This window comes from Oreochromis niloticus, linkage group LG23 (assembly GCF_001858045.2).
Source record: "Oreochromis niloticus isolate F11D_XX linkage group LG23, O_niloticus_UMD_NMBU, whole genome shotgun sequence".
Taxonomy (NCBI): domain Eukaryota; kingdom Metazoa; phylum Chordata; class Actinopteri; order Cichliformes; family Cichlidae; genus Oreochromis; species Oreochromis niloticus.
Window position 1 is genome coordinate 25766352 of NC_031986.2, and position 13603 is coordinate 25779954.

The window sequence follows — 13603 nt, forward strand, 5'->3', positions numbered from 1 at the left end:
GCTGGACAGTGTTTACACCAACATGTGAGACGCATACAGAGCAGTACCCCGCCCCCACCTCGGCCTCTCCGACCACATCTGCATTATGCTGGTCCCCGCCTACCATCTCCCACTACAACGCTCCAAACCCAGACAGAAAACCATCACTGTGTGGCCCAACGACGGAGACTCTGTACTGCAGGACTGCTTTGAATGCACAGACTGGCAGGTCTTCAGGGATGCTGCGGTGTATAAGGACGAGCTGGATTTGGAGGAGTATACATCTGCTGTCCTCGGCTACATTAATAAGCGTGCGGAGGATGTTACCACCACCAAGTCTGTGATGTGCTATCCAAACCAGAAACCCTGGCTGAATGCAGGAGTCCGTGCCCTGCTGAAAGCCAGGGACGCCGCTTCAGGTCTGGTGATGCACAGAGACTCAGGAGGGCTAGGAGAGAACTGACTGCAGGTGTAAAGAGAGCCAAAGCCACATACGCACGGAAGATTCAGGGTCATCTTCCTTCCCAGGACCCATGCAGTATGTGGAGAGGTTTCAAGTGCATCACCGACTACAAAACCAGGGATGCACAATGCCCCAGGGACCCTTCTCTGCCTGAGGGTCCCTGGAACGCCCGCTTTGAGGACCCTAACACCCCACCCCACCCCCCCAGCATCAGACTCTCCCCACCACCAGATGAACAAACCCTCAGTGTGACAGCAGCTGAAGTGAAGAGGACCCACAAGAGGATTAACCCCCGCAAAGCGACCGGCCCAGATAACATCCGGCGTGTTCTGAGGAACTGATCAGCTCTCTGAGGTCCTGACAGACATCTTTAACTCCTCCCTCACCCAGGCAGCTGTCCCCACCTGTATGAAGACTGCCACCATCATCCCAGTCCCCAAGAGCTCTGCGGTGACAGGTCTAAATGACTATCGGCCAGTAGCCCTCACGCCCATCGTCACGAAATGCTTTGAGAGGCTAATTATGGCCCACATCAAAGCCACCATCAGTGTCACTTCAGACCCACACCAGTACACCCACCGGAAGAATCGATCCACAGAAGATGCCATCTCTTCTGTGGTTCACACCACCCTCACCCATCTGGAGCAGAAGAATTCCTACGTCCGTCTGCTCTTCGTGGACTTCTCATCCGCTTTCAATACAATTATCCCGCAGACACTTGTTGACAAATTACTGACCCTGGGACTGAGCTCCTCTCTTTGTAACTGGGTGCTGGACTTCCTGACCAACAGACTGTAGTCTGTGAGGATCCACAAGGTCTCCTCATCTTCCATAGTCCTCAGCACTGGCTCCCCTCAGGGCTGTGTGCTAAGTCCCCTCCTGTTCACGCTGCTTACATATGAATGCTCACCCAACCATCCAGGCTGTCATATTGTAAAGTTTGCGGATGGCACAGCTGTGGTTGGTTGCATCACAAACAATGATGAGACCAGCTACAGGAAGGAGGTGGAACACTTGGAGGACTGGTGCAGGCAAAACAATCTCTGCTTAAATGAGAAGAAAGGAGATGATTGTGGACTTCAGGGGGGGAAGACACACACACACATACACACCTGCATGTTGGAGGATCTGCAGTCGAAGTAGTACCCAGCTACAAGTACCTGGGTACATACCTGGATAGCAACCTCACCTGGAAAAACAACACTTCCAGCCTGATCAGGAAGGCTCACCAGAGGCTCTACTTCCTGAGGAGGTTGAAAGGTTGAACGGGAATGGAGAGCTCAGTTCTCATCTCCTTCTACAGATGTGCAGTGGAGAGTGTTCTGTGCTCTGGCATCAACATGTGGCACAGAAACTGCACTGTGATAGAGAGGAAAGCTCTACAGAGGGTAGTGAAGGCTGCACAGAGAGTTGTCGGAGGCAGCCTCCCAACCGTCACAGACATATATACCTCCAGATGCAGGAAGAAGCCCACCTGTATCATGAAGGACCCCACTCACCCAGCACACACACTCTTTGTCCCGCTCCCCTCAGGCAGGAGGCTGAGAAGCATTAAACGCAAAACCACCAGACTGAGAAACAGCTTCATTCCAGAAGCTGTGAGACTTCTCAGTGCATAAATGGACAAGAACTGTTATTGTAGCACCTTAATCACTACTGACACTTACTGACACCGTCACTTTATGAATGCTGGTCATCATGTCCTTTCCTGCTAAAGTATTTATTTACACCTATATTTATACCCACACTCTATACCCATACTCCATACTGGTACTCGGGTTGTTGCACTCTACTTATAGTATTATTTATTGTATTGTCTTATTACTTGTCATTTCTGTTTCTTAAAAAAACAAAAAAACGTAACTATTTATTTATAACTTAAAAAAAAATTCTGTTTCTTCATTATTTTTGTTTCTTTTCACTCCGGGACCGTGTGTACATAATTTCGTTCCACCTCATGTTAACATGTGATGCGAATGACAAATAAAGCTCCTTGAATCCTTGAATCCTTAAAAAGGAAAAAAAACCTGGTTTGTAATAACCACATGGCAGAGGCGATCACATTTCTATGCTTTTCAGCGTTCTTTTATTACTCTCAGTTCCTGTCCCTTACACACAACCAGCTGCAGTTTTCCAGCTCACAGCTGCACACTTCCCCAACAACAACAACTAAGGCGGGACCTAGTTCAGCCCTTTAAAGCAGGTGCAGGATGATCGTTGATGCTGCTCAGGTGAGACCACCTCGCTGCAGCCGCACCACCGTCCATGCCCCGCCACAAAGTCATTATCTTATTTTTAATTTCATCACTTTTTCTTGTTACAAAAAACTCAGCAGATTCTTCATCATGATGCTAGCAGCATCATTTTTAAAAGTGTGAATACAAACAGGTCACTTGTAAATTTCTTGTTGCTTTTTGTGTTTCTTATTACATTTTTTCCACTTATCTCTCCTTCCACTGAGTCAGACCATCAGCAGCAGAACAGCTACACACCAGATCATCAGCTCGTCATCATATACTGCTCAGCCTTCCTCATTACTGGGAGAGTCTTTTATTTACAGGATTAACATTAAGAGAGTTAAAAGGTAATGATGCACAAAACAACCACATTTAGCACTGATTCATATTTGTAGCATTGAGCTGATTCCTCTGCAAGTAGATCAGTCAGAATCAACCAAGTTGAATTTTATGAAACATGTTGGACAAGTGCAGGAACAAAAAACAGGAAGAAGTCATTAAATTTGGTGAAGATGAACTGACCTAGTTGCTCTTTCGGCAGTTGTGGTGGTTGCATTTCTGTGGTTGAAGAGGAAGTCTCAGAGAGACCAGGCGGATGAACATCAACCTGTAACAAACTAGAATGCAGAGACTCTGCAGAGCGTTCAGGTAAACAAACCACTGCTGTAGCTGCTAACACTGACATTAGTGTGAATGCTGATCTAATCCAGCTTGAACTACTGACACAAGTTACAACTGTCTACAGTACACATTTGATATATGTTTGCTATATTTGGTGAAATGCCATTAAAAGTAATGCTAGTTTTTTTAGTACTGTATTCCGATTAGTTCCAACTACTGCTACCAATACCTGCATACCACAACTGTTCATATAACTAACAATGCTAAAGCTAAACCATTGTTAATGCTAAAAGATGGATGTAGCTTTTATTGCATCACCCCCTGACTTTTGTAAATCACTGTTTTAACCCGGATTAAATCTTCCCTTGATTTCTAATTGTTTCTAATTGTTGGAGCATAATTTACCACGTCATATTTTATTCAGTATGGTTTAAAATTAATGGCTGTGACCATAAACTCATTAGGAAACTGTTTATTGATCAGATATCGGGTGATCAGTAGACTTATTTTCTCACAAACTCTTGTCCATTCAGATATTGTTTTATATCTACAAGTCTCCCCCTGCTGGATATTAGAAAGAATGCAGGTTTAAGGTTTCATGATTACAGTTTTTCTGAAACACTAAAACACTAAACTCCCTTCTCTAAACCAAATTCTCAGTGGCCTAAACTTGTGTTTAATGTTTTGAGAAAAACCTTAATCTGGAAGTGCATACTGTAGTGCTGTGCATGTGCCTGTTGTGCTGAATTTGTTTTGTCTTGACTAGAGAGTGATGGAGCTAGAGGCAGATGCCATGGGTCATGAGCAGTTTTTTGTGGATGAGGCTGGTTTTTACCTCACTAAGACAAGGAGACGCAGCAGGAACATTATTGGACACCGTGCCATAATCAATGTCCCAGGACAACGTGGTGGTAACATAACTATGTGTGCAGCTATAAGTCAAAATGGTGTTGTTCACCATCATGCAGCCCTGGGCCCATATAACACTGCACACATTATTACATTCCTGGACACCTTACACGACATGCTCACTAATATTCAGAGACCAGAGCAGACCAGATACATTGTCATATGGGACAATGGTAGTTTCCATAGGGCTGCTTTGGTCCACAACTGGTTTACAGATCACCCACTCTTCACTGTACTCAACCTCCCCCATACTCTCCATTCTTGAATCCAATTGAAGAGTTCTTCTCTGCCTGGCACTGGAAGATCTATGACCGTCATCCCCATCCATGCATAGCCCTTTTACAGGCAATGGAGGAGGCATGTGGGGATATTTGACCAGGCATCATGTCAGGCCTGGATACGCCATTCCAGAAGATATTTTCCCCGGTGCCTTGGACTAGAGGACATTTCATGTGATGTAGACAAAATTTTGTGGCCGGACCCAGAGAGACGACACGATGTAGACTGATTTCTTTTTTTTTTCCTCAGTGAAATGAATATTTTGTTTTGACTTGGAAATAAACACTTGTGTTTGTTTTGATGTGTGTGAATAAACACCAGTACTTGAAGTTTGGATCCCTCTATGTTTACGGATCTATGACAAAAGTATGACCTCAAACTGACATAGCCTACCTTGTGCACAGAGAAAGCAAAAGCCAGATGTGTTTTTTATTCATACCATCAGTGTGTAGTTGGTGCATTGTGTGCTTATTAATATGATGGCTTGTGTTAACTGTTTGATACGAAAATACCATTTTTACAAAGGTGTGGAGAGTTAAGCAAGGTTTATTAGCTTTTGCAAGAAAACTACAATGTTTTGCTGATTTGGTGAAGGGTTTTCTTATTTGTGTGCAGAGTTTTGCAAAAATAGCCAATAGTTACAAAATATGTGCTTAAGCCATCAGAAAAAACTGTATAAGTATACTTGTATACATAGCACATGTATACATCATACTATTTCGTTTACAGAACTAAAATTAGTTTGTTGTGTACAGAGAATCTTTGAGCTTGACTCAGTGGTTAGGCCGCATGAATACATCTTTGTGGATGAAGCTGTATTCAATCTCGCAAAAAGCAGAAGAAGAGGTTGAAACGTGTGTTTTCAATTTTGAGTGGTAGTGTGTTCATGGTGAAAACAGTGTGTTAGTTGTGTTTAACTTCTGTGGCCTGTGTGCACCGGTCTGGGTACAAGTGCACCACACTGCTAAATGTGTTTTGTGTTTGAGAACGTGTTTAGAGTTTTGGTAAATGGGAGATTCAGATTTGCAAATGGTGTCCTAACCAGATGAATGGTGTTTAAGAGTTTGGCAACTGTGAGATTGATTTAATGAAAGCGTTTTCATAGTTGACAGTTTAGTTTTTACAATGGGATTTAGTGTTTTAGCAATTCAGAAAAACTGTAATCTCAACAATATGGATGGTAGCAGTGTGTGTAGTAATTAAAATAAATGCATTGGTAAACTAACAACTGATTCAATGAAGGATCTTTAGAAAACTGTGGAGGAATTTCAGGATTTACTTCTTAGTGTTGAAAATAATTAATGTATGATTTTGGAACTTTGGGAGATAATCCCATTGTTCATCATCCAGTTATTGCCACTTTTGAGGATTTCAAACCTATTTCCTTTTCTAGTTCTCAGAATGACTTTCTCATATGACATGTTCCACTTCTATATGTTCTTCCATCTTGGTTTATTAAGGAAACATTTGACATAATATGATGGAATGTTCTCACTATTAAAAATGGTTGTAGTTATGTATAGTTCCTCTGTGTTTTAAGCATGCAGTAGTCCAGTCATTCTTAAAGAAGCAAAATGTGGATGTGAATATCCTGAATAATTATCAAACTGCCATTTTTGGCTCTGGTTCTAGAATAGTTTGTTTTTAATTTAACTCTCATTCTTTCTGGACAAGAACAATATCTGAGGCCTTTTAATCAGACTTCAGCACCTGCCACAGTATCGAGTCTCCTCATTTGAAAGTGACAAATGATATTCTACTTCATGCCAATTCTGATGGTTCCATCTTAGTTGTGGTGCACTTGAGTGCTGCTTTTGACATCATGACTTACTCATTGAGCACTTGGAACACAGTCCAGAGTTTGGCTCTTAACTGGTCTAAATATTTTCTTAAATTCAGACATTCTCAGTTAACACTGGAAGACACTCCTCTGCATCAGCAGTGATGACATTTGGGGTCCCACAGAGGTCTATGTTGGAGCCGGTAGTTTGTTGTTGTTGTTTTCTTTCCTCCCTCTAAGTCAAATTAATTATAAACATCATTTTTCATTATTATGCAGATAATGAAGAGCTGTATTTAGCTTTGAATCTTGGAAATCACTGTTTCTTAAGAAGGCTCAGTGTGTGCACCATGTGTGTGTCCCACAGTTTTTCCAGCTACAAGAGTCCAAAACAAACGTCACATTTTTCACCTTCCATTCTTAGGTTGAAATATAACTTGATTTTTTTTAAACTCCCTCTGTTAAAGCACAACAATCCTGTGGCCAAGAGTATCTTGCAGCTCAGAACTGCTGCAAGATCCAATCTTTAAACATCCAATCTGGAAGAGACTACACCATCCATCCATTCTCTTCCACTTATCCTTTTCAGGGTCACAGGAGGCTGGAGCCTATCCCAGCTGTCGATAGGCAGGGTGCACCAGTCTGTCGCAGGGCTAATACATAGAGAAAGACAATCATTTGTACTCACATTCACACCTGTGGGCAATTTAGATTTAATTGACCTAACCCCACTAACTGCATGTCTTTGGACTGCAGGAGGACGCTGGAGTACCCGGGGAGAACACACGCAGATGCAGGGAAAACATGCAAACGCCAAACAGAAAGATGTTGGTGTGATGGTGGAATTGAACTCAGGACCTTCTTCCTGTGACGTAAAAGTGCTAACCACTGTGCTGCCCCGAAAACACTGCACATGTAGACTGGAGTTAGTCAAATAATGCAGCCAGATTACTGAGTGGTACAAAAATGAGAGATTGCATTACGCCAGTGCTGACCGCTTTGCAGTGGCTCTCTGTGCATTAGAGAATCCAGTATAGGCTTAAATGGTCTTGCACCTACATGTAATATATGTGCGTGGAATATTTGTGTCCATATAATCAAGCTCATGATCATTAAGTTCCAGTTCCCAGAAATCAATCAGCTGAGCCTTGTTATACATAAAGATGTCAGTTTTTCAAACTTTTGGAGACTTTTGAACTGTAGTAGAAGTTTGTTGTATCTGCACTATTATAGAATAGAGCTGGATTTTTAATATGAGTACTATGATAGTTCTAAATATTTAAATATTTGCGTTTTTCTGCTATAACAGCTTGACGACACAAGATGGAGCCACTTGATCAGCTCCTCAACATATTCAACTAATGATGACCATCAGCTCTGCTGTTCAGTGTTTCAGAGTTTACATCGATGTAGCTTCTGCTGTTACTTCTGCTAAAACATATATTACTAGTACTACCTTTAGAGGTCAGGGCAGCCGGATTCATCAGACTCTTTATCTCTTCATAACACACAGCTACCTCTCTAAGCTGCACCCCACCCACCACACTCCAAATATATATGCACATTGTAACTGTATATTTAGGCCAGATCAATTTAGTACCTGAAATGGTGATTGTACAAAGTGTTGTTGTTGCTGAATTAATCCTACAGTAAAGGCAATGCCAGCGCTGTGCTGAAGACGTTAGGCTAGAGGTGAAGGAGTTTCACTTCCTGTAGAGTTACTTGGTATTTGTGGTTTGTCTGAAGGTGTTGCACACGACATAATCAGTGCCCGAAGTAGGAAGTGTAGAGCACTTCTGTGTCAGAGTCCATCAGAGCTGAGCTGCTTTCAGACGGCTCCGTCTTGTTGTGGATGCTGAAGCTGATCATGGTTCTCCTGTGGATGATCCTGTTGGTGGTTCTGCTCTGTGCAGAGGCCGAGAACGTGACCGAGGTCAGAGGAGAGCTGGGGACCAATGTCACTCTAACCTGCTCCAATCAGACAGCAGACACATACTGGTACATGGAGATCCACAGTCAGTTCAGAGCATGTATCGGCCGCAGTTTTTCTTCAGCAGGCTCTACCCTCTACTCTCCTGGTTTTGAAACCAAATTTTCAATCCTGGGAAACAAACTCGTGATTAAAAACTTCACAGCAGAGGACTGCAGGCTTTACTTCTGTGGCATCAAGAGAGGAGGCAGCAATCAGTTTGTGGAAACTTTCCATCTCATTTCAGGTAACTGAGTAGTTAACATTTTTGCACTGACTTTGTTAGAGGATGTGGTGTCAAAATGCTCTACTGTCAGTTAAATCTGTCAAAGGTATATAGGTCTGGCAGTGACCTTGTGGTTTTCTTCTTTTTACACCTCTGATGTGACTCTGACAGAGAAATGCAGTACATTTGCTATTTAAGTTGTAAAAAAAGACTAGACTAATCTGAAGAGCATCATAACAAAATAAAGATCCAAACAGCCTCAGACTACGTGGGTATTAATGAACTTAGCTGAACTTGAAGTAACTCTATAAGTAACACAGTCAGGAGTGGGCTAATGGGACAATGAACATCCACCTTGTTTAAAAAAGAAAACTGTATAAAACACAGCCCATATGTAACCCTCAATGTGTTGGTATTGTAAGATCTTCTGAATCATGATGAGTTTCTGAATATGTTGAACCTTGGTGGTCATGACCACGACGCTCACCCTAAACAGTACAGTGGTGTGCTAGTAAATCCTAAGTGGTTACAATAAAACTCCAATGAAAACGATCTTTTCTGAATGACAGCGTCTGAATTTTCTCCAGCTTGATTAGATGGATCTGAACCTAGAATTTGATTGCAGTGCATTTCTATCAAGTAGCTGTCTAATGCCTCAAAATGATACAGTAGGAAACCAGCAGTGATGTGGTGACCAGAGGCCAACGAATGTCAGCAAAATACACCATCTTGTAGCAGCAACAGATAAGCTAACCTTTAGTGAAGTGAAGTGGGCGGGTTGTGAGCTTTGTCTGATGTCAGTATTGAGACAAGTGATTAAAGCGACCACCAATGCATTTTTCTCACAGAGGGGTGGTAAATTCAAAGGTTAAAGTGTAGGTTATAAAGGTAAAAAGGTTAAAAAAAGGTTAAAAAGTATTCACAGCTGGGCCAGTTCACAACATTCGCAAACTTTTCTTAAAATTTAGATCACAAACTTCTTAAAGTAATCAGCTGAAAAGTCCTCAGACATGTTTCACACACTTGTTCATCAATGTCTCCCTTTTCTTTCCAGATGTAACTCAAAAACCTGTTGCACTCACTGACAGCAACCAGCAGAGTGAGCTTGTCATCCTGAGCTCTCTGAGCCTGAACGCGGCACTCATTCTTGTGGTGATCTGTGAGTCTGTTACTTTGTCTAAAGCTTTGTGGTGTCTCTGCTCTGCTGCTAATACCACCATGTCTCCAGTGTGCAACCATTAGATCATGTTACAGAACAGCAATCAAACCTCCTGTTCATTAATGAAGCTGTTTTTATTTATATGTTTGTTATTTTTTCATTTCAGTAAAACATGGTTGGATGCAAACACCTTAACTAAATTTTATAACATTTTACAGAATAAAATCTGTGTTGTACAAATGCAGCTCTCAAGATTACTTCAAGGATTTTAATTTGTTCTTTAGTTAGTTTTTGTTGAGATAAGTCCATTAAAAGGGGCTTAAATTCTGCTTTTGCTGCATGAAGACCAGATGTTCACAATAAAGGTGAAAATTTAAATTAATGATGTAAACCTTTGTAAAATGATCAGTGTGAACTGAAAGTACAGCATGTCCAAACACAGACAGCATGGGTGTTGACCCTCAGCAGGTGCAATTTTTAGGGTCCTCTTAAAGGGGGCGGAGCTAAAACTATCAAGGTTCAGATGTGTGTCACAGAATGAAAACTTAAAGAGGCAGCTTTATTGTTCTATAGCGGAAAAAAAAATCAAACGCAAACTAGAACACGGAAACTGGAAATTAACAACTAAACACTGTAAAGCTAGAAACAAAGATAACAGGGAGCACGGCAGAGAGGGGGAGAAAAACCCAACACAGCACAGTGAGGGCGCAATGCAGCAGTGACAAATACGCAGAGGGATAACGAGGGAATGAGACACAGGAGGAGAGCACAGCTAGGAGTAATCAAACATGACGAGACCAAGGGAAGCAAAGCTAAAAACGTTTACATAAGACAAGAACTACCAAAGTAAAACAGGAAGCATGAGACAGTTCACAAAGACGCAGACTAGACACTAAGATGTGGAAACTTAACAGACCTGGAAACAGAAGTAACATGAAGCACAGAGACAACAACTAACCAGATGTGAAACACAGAGGATGTAAAGAAACTGAAACTAGAAGCCAGACCAACAAAATATAACCTCAAAAGAACTAAAACAATAACAATAATCACCAAATAGAAATCAAACACAAAACACTGGGTCACACCCAGGATCATGACAAAACCTGAACTAAGAAGCTGAACTCAGAAAAATGATTTTTCACCTTCAGTAAACATGAAGCAATAAGTTTAAGTCACATATGTCAAATCAAAGGTTTATTTATTCAAATGGTTGACTTTAATGAAAAAAGCTTTGTAAAAACTTAATGTATATCAGTTTTACCAGTTTCCATTACATGAAATGTTTTACATTGCACTTGTGTAACACAATTATAGGGAAAATTTGCATGTACTTAAATTAGTTAAAGTCAGCATTTTGGTAGGAAAAACATAAACATTTTCAGAGTGCGTAGCAATTTGTTGTTGTGATTTGCACTTCAGGGCCACCGTAAGCATGAGATAAAGATTAGTTTGAACTGTGAATGATACAAAGCTCTGCTGGAAGGAGTGGGAGGAAGGAACCGTTATGCACTCATTAGGTGTCACATTGTTGGGGAGGAGCAGCTGACTGGGCTTCCTGAAATGTGTTGTATTTGATGAGTGCTGATGTAAGTGTGAAGGTGATGTGATTCCCCTGATGGTCTGTTGGCAGGTCTGAGTTGTGTATCGCTGTCTCTGAAGAGGAGAATCAGCAAGTATCAGGCAAACCTCCCTCCAGCTGGGACCAGTGAGAGGCTGGAGACTCCACAGGTAACTCAGACAACACTTTTCTACTAGTATCTACACAACTCGACCCAGTTTGGGTCATTTTCAAGTACAATTGAGTAGCAAATCCTGTGACATCATTTGTATGCGATAGTAACACAAAAATGCTGGTTTTTTTTTTGAAGAAGTCACTCTCATGACTGATTAAATGACACCACTAAATAGCCAATCGTGGCATGGAGTCTATTGATGTTGCATTTTGCCTCAGATTGCTTGAAACTCTGGCTGAGTAGGTTCTAAAACAAGGACATGGAACCAGCTACTTTTTTTAGTACCTAGTATCAGGTACTACCACCTAAGGGAAAATGATGTGCCTAGTGAAGCAAACCCGAGTAGGTAGTAGTGGGAAAGGCCCTAAAGTGTACAGGTGACCCTGCAGCTCATGCTCATTGTTCTCCTTCAGTGCTACTTTGTCTGTACTCAGTGCTGCTGTTGTGTTTCAGAAGGAGATCCAGCCCCCGCCTCGATCTGCTGCTCCTCCTTCAGAGGGCATTTACTACAAACTTCACCTGCCTTGCTTCACATTGCCTCAAAGCTGACAAACACACCTGGACAGGTGGATGATACCTGCTGGATTCACATTTCACAACTTTTTGCCAAACCTTTTTTAAAGTGGTTCAGAACTTCAGATGGTTAAACCAGAACCAAAACCTGCTGTAAAAACCTGTAAATATGTGTACACTTCACTTTGATTCATCACATTATAGTGAACACAGCGTGAACGTTACAATGAAACATGTTGGACAAAAAAAGGCAAAGTCTGAAAATTTTGAGATTTAAAAAAAATAAAAACAATATAAATTTTAAAACTACCAGAGACTAAAAATTAAATTTAAAAAGTCATAAATAGATCAAGTAGAGTGTGAGATGTAGTTTTTCTTTCTTTTTTTTTTTTTCAATTCAAGACCGTCTGACATTGGAGTGAATTTAGAAGATCATTGCGTTGTGTTAACAAACACCTGAACGCTCCAGACCTGCAACCTGCCAACAACGCTGCTTTTATAGAGCTGCTCATACTCACTGACGATCAGTTACTGATGTGTACCTGGCTGCTACAAATCCTGTTTATTCCTATGGAAACAGTAAGGCTGGGCTTAACAGTTGGTTTAGCTTTTGTTAAATAAATAATGAGACAGTGTAATGTGTCATGTTGTGGTTTTGTTACTGTGTGACAATGTGTGTGTGAAAAAACAGAATACACTGATTTACATTCAGAGCTTAAACAGAACTGAAACTAGTAAAAAACAACATGTTCACGTGAGAAATTACAAGAAAATAGGTGACATCATCTCTCTCCGAGAGAGAGAGGGATTTAATGCTCTGTGAAAGTCTGCAAGGATAAATAGTAGTGAAGCCTTGAAACTTTCCTTCCAAGGGGTTAAAAAAAAGTTCCTTTCTCGAGGTTTCATGTGCACACAGCTCCCTCATTTCAACTATTTGTTATGGCCTTATGGCTGTGTTCCAACAGTGTCAGCATGGAGATAATCAAAGAAATAAAAACACCTTAATATGACTTTGTGTAGTTAATTCATTTCATCTGTTTTTTATAAGGATAATAAAAGTCCATCAATGTGGAAAAAACCTCATCAATATTATTTCAGTCAGTGTTTAAATAAACAGGACATGAGACATTAAGTGTTGCACTGCTTTCCAGTGATGGGACGATGATTGTGCTTATGAATATTCAGCTGATGGTGACTTCATTCACATTTTCTAAAAATATTTTGGACTTGGTCAGTTAGATTTTTAGTAATGAGCTCTTTAGCTTTGGAGAAAAAACTTTCATGTGATGTCTCCAACACAAACATGTAAATTATGTGGGCATACATTGTGATTTGTATGTGGACATAAATCACATCGACACTCGAACCACTTTCTGAACCAGCGAGGCTTCAGTGTCATCAATGACGTCACTTTATAAAAGACTTTCTGGATTTCTTGTTATGAGCTTTGAAGCCTCGGCACAGTACTGCCCATCAACAACAAATAGTTTTAACAATTTAAGAAATAAAAATAATAAAAAAGTGAACTACATCATCTATGTTCATGATTTCATGAGAAAGTTCAAAGAACAAACAGAGAGACAGAAACACTGACAAAGCAGCCGGAGTTTGTTAAGATGAGTGGAAGTGCAAACCTGTCGAATGATAATAATAATAATAATAATAATAATAATAATAATAATGATGTATACTTCATTGATCCCCGTGGGGAAATTACTCTCTCTGCATTTGA

General features: G+C 41.0%; 1 protein-coding gene across 1 annotated transcript; it reads left to right on the plus strand.

The window, feature by feature from the left end:
• Positions 1-3119: 3119 nt before the first annotated feature.
• On the plus strand, positions 3120-12870 carry LOC102076626 (uncharacterized). Its single transcript, XM_013265760.3, has 6 exons — positions 3120-3327; positions 7025-7140; positions 7578-8484; positions 9518-9622; positions 11256-11353; positions 11812-12870. The coding sequence occupies exons 3-6, from the start codon at positions 8121-8123 to the stop codon at positions 11905-11907; spliced, it is 663 nt and encodes a 220-aa protein (XP_013121214.1). The 5' UTR covers positions 3120-3327; positions 7025-7140; positions 7578-8120; the 3' UTR covers positions 11908-12870.
• The last annotated feature ends 733 nt before the right edge of the window (positions 12871-13603 follow it).

What these genes read in the sequence shown, in the direction of transcription:
- LOC102076626 (XM_013265760.3), top strand. Translation starts at nt 8,121, where the DNA reads ATGCTGAAGCTGATCATGGTTCTCCTGTGGATGATCCTGTTGGTGGTT. An exon ending in AACTTTCCATCTCATTTCAG is followed by an intron (nt 8,485 to 9,517) that starts GTAACTGAGTAG and finishes TTTTCTTTCCAG; the next exon opens with ATGTAACTCAAAAACCTGTT. An exon ending in ACTCATTCTTGTGGTGATCT is followed by an intron (nt 9,623 to 11,255) that starts GTGAGTCTGTTA and finishes GTCTGTTGGCAG; the next exon opens with GTCTGAGTTGTGTATCGCTG.